At 47.4% G+C, this 4,785-nt stretch overlaps 1 protein-coding gene across 1 annotated transcript; it reads left to right on the plus strand.

The window, feature by feature from the left end:
• The first annotated feature begins 557 nt into the window (after positions 1-557).
• dlx6a (distal-less homeobox 6a) lies at positions 558-2,146 on the plus strand. The gene is made up of 3 exons (XM_061825653.1): positions 558-864; positions 1,259-1,452; positions 1,533-2,146. The coding sequence occupies exons 1-3, from the start codon at positions 558-560 to the stop codon at positions 1,770-1,772; spliced, it is 741 nt and encodes a 246-aa protein (XP_061681637.1). The 3' UTR covers positions 1,773-2,146.
• The last annotated feature ends 2,639 nt before the right edge of the window (positions 2,147-4,785 follow it).

Here is a 4,785-nt window from a genome sequence, read left to right on the forward strand (position 1 = left end):
GCTAATGCACCGCTGGTTCCTTCTGCTTTGTCTTAATGTGCAATTGTGCAAAATTTGGGTGTTTGGGTTTGGGAGAAAAAGAGAATAAAGCGCGAGAGGGCAATTCCGAGCAGCTCAGTCTGTCTGTGGGAATTAGGAGTCTTTCCCATCCTGTACGATTCCCCCCCTCGCGGTCGTAGTCGGAGCTGGTAAGGTGGGTTAACTCCACGCAGCTCAAGTCTCCGTGGAGCGCATGCACAGCCCCGCGTGATGACGTCGCGCCCCGATGACCAATCGGGAGGCGCTGCCCTTTGGAGACAAACCATTTTACTTGTAGCGTCTGCACCAAGTCTGCGAGCAAGGGCGCAATTTTAACCGTAAAAAAAAATCTCCCTCCTCTTCTAGCTTACTTTGAGGGAGAATATCACCGGACGAAGAATTAAAGTCGCTTGTGCACGGGGGGGAAATCCGGGACGATACTGTATTTGGAAAAGAGGAGCGCAAGAGAGAGAGAGAGGCGAAGCCGATTCGGTCTTGAGAGAGAGGCGGGTGAGTGCTCTCAAGGCAGGAAAATTTCGATGATGACCATGACTACGATGGCTGACGGTCTGGAGGCGCAGGACTCGTCCAAGTCTGCTTTCATGGAGTTTGGCCAGCAGTCCCACTCGCAGCAGGGCTCGCCGTCGATGGCGGGCGCCCACTACCCGCTGCACTGTCTCCACTCGGGGACGCACCACCACCAGCACGACAACACCGCCGCCTACCCGGCCAGCAACACCTACAACAGGTCCCTAGCCTACCCTTACGTCAGCCACCCGCACCACAGCCCCTACCTGTCCACCTACCACAACAACACGGGAGGACAGACGAGGTTAGACGGCGCAGGTAAGACCGAAACCATGCCCGTTTTCCACCCTCGCCGATGGTCCTCAAGGCGTGCGTAAAAGACACACAAATCATTCGATTGTGTCCCCCCGCAGCCATGCTTTTATGTTTTGTGTCCTCCTCGCCACCACCCCCCCTCCAAAAAAGAAACAAAAACAGGGTGTGATCATCCGAACCACGCGAATAGAAATCAGGCAGCCTTCAATGTTGTAATTAGCATTTAATTGACATGTCATTACCGGCAATATCAGGAAAAAAAAATGACAGCTCGTAGGGGTGGGGGTTGGGGGAACGGGCCGCGCCGTCACATGTGTAAGATATCACGATTTGACCATTTTTAAAACAGTTGTCCTTGGGTGGTTTTGAATGATAATTGCGTCTTTTTTTTCTGCAGAGCAGCAGAAAACCACAGTGATCGAAAACGGGGAGATTCGTTTCAACGGCAAAGGCAAGAAGATCCGCAAACCCAGGACCATTTATTCCAGTTTGCAACTGCAGGCGCTGAATCACCGTTTCCAGCAAACCCAGTACCTCGCCTTACCTGAGCGGGCCGAGCTGGCGGCCTCCTTAGGACTCACGCAAACCCAGGTACATAGTTAGAACACTTATGAATATTTAAAGCCGTGGAAGGCCTTGCTTTCGTTTGTAATTATATTATCGGTGCGCAGGTAAAGATATGGTTCCAGAACAAGAGGTCCAAGTTCAAGAAGCTGCTCAAGCAAGGTGGAAACCCGCACGAAAGCGAGCCCATGCCGGGTTCCATGAGTCTCTCCCCTCGCTCCCCGTCCATCCCGCCCATATGGGACGTCTCAGCCTCATCCAAAGGAGTAAACATGGCAGCCAGTAGCTACATGCCGGGCTATTCTCACTGGTATTCGTCCCCGCACCAGGACTCCATGCAGAGATAGACTACGGAGGCCTCCGGTTGCGGCCTGGAATTTGGAACTGGCCTCCATTCGGATAACCGCTCACAAAGGACGGACTGCCATTTTTTTTTTTTTCAAAGCATAAGACTGTTCTGCTGTCATCCGTCACACGTCAATACACCAAATATTGTCAGTGGCCTTTGAGCCAAGTTTGGGCAAAGACTGACCCACATGGCCCCCGTTGACACGAGGACTTGTACACTGCTTCTTTATTTTATTTTTCCCCAATTGTGTGTCTGTAAATAGCCATTTCACTTTTGTACATATGTTCTGTCAAATTGAGTAAACCGTGACTCAAAACATGCTCTTTGGTGCTTCCCCCCAAAAAAAAAAAAAAAAAATCAAAACAATTCTCTCTCATATTGGGCCAACATTGCATGCAGAAGCGCGCCATTTTGATCTAAAGCAGCAAGAGAATAGAGCGAAGAAACCGACTTACCGCTGCCTCCATTCAACCTCCAAAGACTCTCGCCGCATACAGGTCATTCCACCCTCAATTATTGCGAATATTGACAACATGTTTTCTTCCGTCTCTCCGTCCTAATGCAGGCCGTTAAATGCCAAGCTCCGCGGGATCGATGCCGAACAAAGCAGCCAGCTGCAGCGGCGTTCAATATGAAGGAGATATTTGGGACAATTTGCTGGGTTTTTATCCAAGTCAGGCTTTTTTCCCCCTCTTTCTCATAAATGCAGGCATAATTAGGGTAATTTTTGATGTAGCCTGCTGATTACAGCGTTTTTACCGTCAAAGATAATTACCTGTAATTTTCTACCACTTTACTACTAAAAGGCATCTTTATTTTGGTTTGGAGGTAGCGCGGATGGAACAAAGGGGGGAGATTATTCGGTTATTCATATACAAATTGCCGAGAGGAGAGAGCCTCGGGGATATTATCTGAAATGACGAGTGGTGAAAAGGCTCCGTGCAGCTGTCAAAGTCGCGGATGCCCCACTGGCGCACATTCGGGCTACCTGAGGGGCCCCACCCCCACGCAGACACGACGGGGGCCCTCTGCAACGCGTGCATGGCCCATTGGAGAGGTGTGATCGGAAAGCACGCGAACGGGGGGGGGGCGGGGGGGGGGTAAACATCAACAAATATCACAAATAGAACCTCTCTTGTCCGCTCAGGGTGGATAGATAGATAGATAGATAGATAGATAGATAGATAGATAGATAGATAGATAGATAGATAGATAGATAGATAGATAGATAGATAGATAGATAGATTAGATAGATAGATAGATAGATAGATAGATAGATAGATAGATAGATAGATAGATAGATAGATAGATAGATAGATAGATAGATAGATAGATAGATAGATAGATAGATAGATAGATAGATAGATAGATAGATAGATAGATAGATAGATAGATAGATAGAATGTAATCAAAGTGTTGCATTTATGCATAATCATGGCAGCATGCATTGGTTGTGGTCCTGCAGGTGTACCTAATGAAGTGTCCCCCCTCAGGCAGTGTTTTTCGTCCTCTTTGCATTGCGGCGCACTTGACGACTCGCAACCCAACACCTGCTCGAGAAATCACAATGGCCCAATGCGGGGATCGACTTTGCACGCGCAGCATGCTAAGAAGAGATAAACAACCTTACCTTCCTCGGAGGAGAAGTTCGCACAAAAACACACACACACACACGACAACAACGACACAAAAAAAAGAATAACGCGCAATGCTCGGCGTTGCACCGTCGGCGGCTCAAATAAGCAAATCCAGGTGGGGAAAGTGTTTGCACACCGCGGTAAGCTCTTATATATTGCCTGCAAAATTAGCTGTTATTACTGTCACTGTTTAGTGATGGCGGGCTTGTGAGAGAGGAGAGGACGCGTGTGTGGGGGGGGGGGGGGCGTGGGGGGTAACGGGTTGGGGAGGCCCTCTGCAATCAAGAACCGTGCGCATCTTTGCAAAATTATAGGTAATTGTCAATGTCCAGATTATGATAATGGAGGGCAGTAATCCTGCATGGAGAATAATTATTGTGGAGTGTTACAGTTGCAGCTGTCCAGTAAAAGTAACTCTCATTATTTTTTTTTACTCGATTTGGGAGAAAGAAATGGGGGGGGGGGGGAAACAGTGCGGCGTGGGGGTAGGGAGTAACTGCAAAATATTCAGTTGTGAATCAAACTGGGGGTCTCCATTTAATAGCACAACTAGTTTGTGTGGGTGTGTGTGTGTGTGTGTGTGTGTGTGTGTGTGTGTGTGTGTGTGTGTGTGTGTGTGTGTGTGTGTGTGTGTGTGTGTGTGTTGATATATAAGACGACATTTTATACGGTCTGCAAAGGCTATTTCACCATCAAGTCCGCCGTGGGAAATTATCCAATTTCATTTAATTGGTGCGAAAATGTATCCAGTACAAATAATTTGCATCTTTATTCAACTATCCCGCGATGTATGGTGACAGAATTATTAAATGCTGTTCCGCTAAATTGCAGAAGGCAATTAAACTGCGGTATCCATTGTTTTGGACCTTTTCGCCTGGTCATGTGCCGTGGGATAATTTTATATATACAGTAGATCTAATATACTCAAGCCTTGAGTGGATAAAATAGTTAAGAAGAGGGTTTCCCATATTTTGCCAACTCAACTCATGTCATGCATGGTAAAACAAGTCACGATTTGCAATTGCGGTGATCAATTAATCTGTACAGTAAATCTGTAAAAAGTGAGCTATGGAATAATTATATAGTGCTACAAAAGCGGAAATGATCAAGACAGGTCAGTTGGAGCTCGCGTGGGTCAGTGAGGGGGTTAAATGTAACAACCTGCGGTTTGTTAAATATGTATGCGTGAGAATAGTGTGCATTTTTTTTAAAAGACGCAAACATGAGCTTTGTGCGCATGCTCGGGAAAATCCAATTAGCTCCATTTCCAACGCTTAAATATGTCGTGTAAGTGGCAAGGTTTGTTTAGTGGTTTCACGGACACGGCGACGCCGCGGAGGAGTTCGCCTTCTTTTTCAGCCGGACCCGGAAGGT

Source organism: Syngnathoides biaculeatus, chromosome 1 (genome assembly GCF_019802595.1).
Source record: "Syngnathoides biaculeatus isolate LvHL_M chromosome 1, ASM1980259v1, whole genome shotgun sequence".
NCBI lineage: Eukaryota > Metazoa > Chordata > Actinopteri > Syngnathiformes > Syngnathidae > Syngnathoides > Syngnathoides biaculeatus.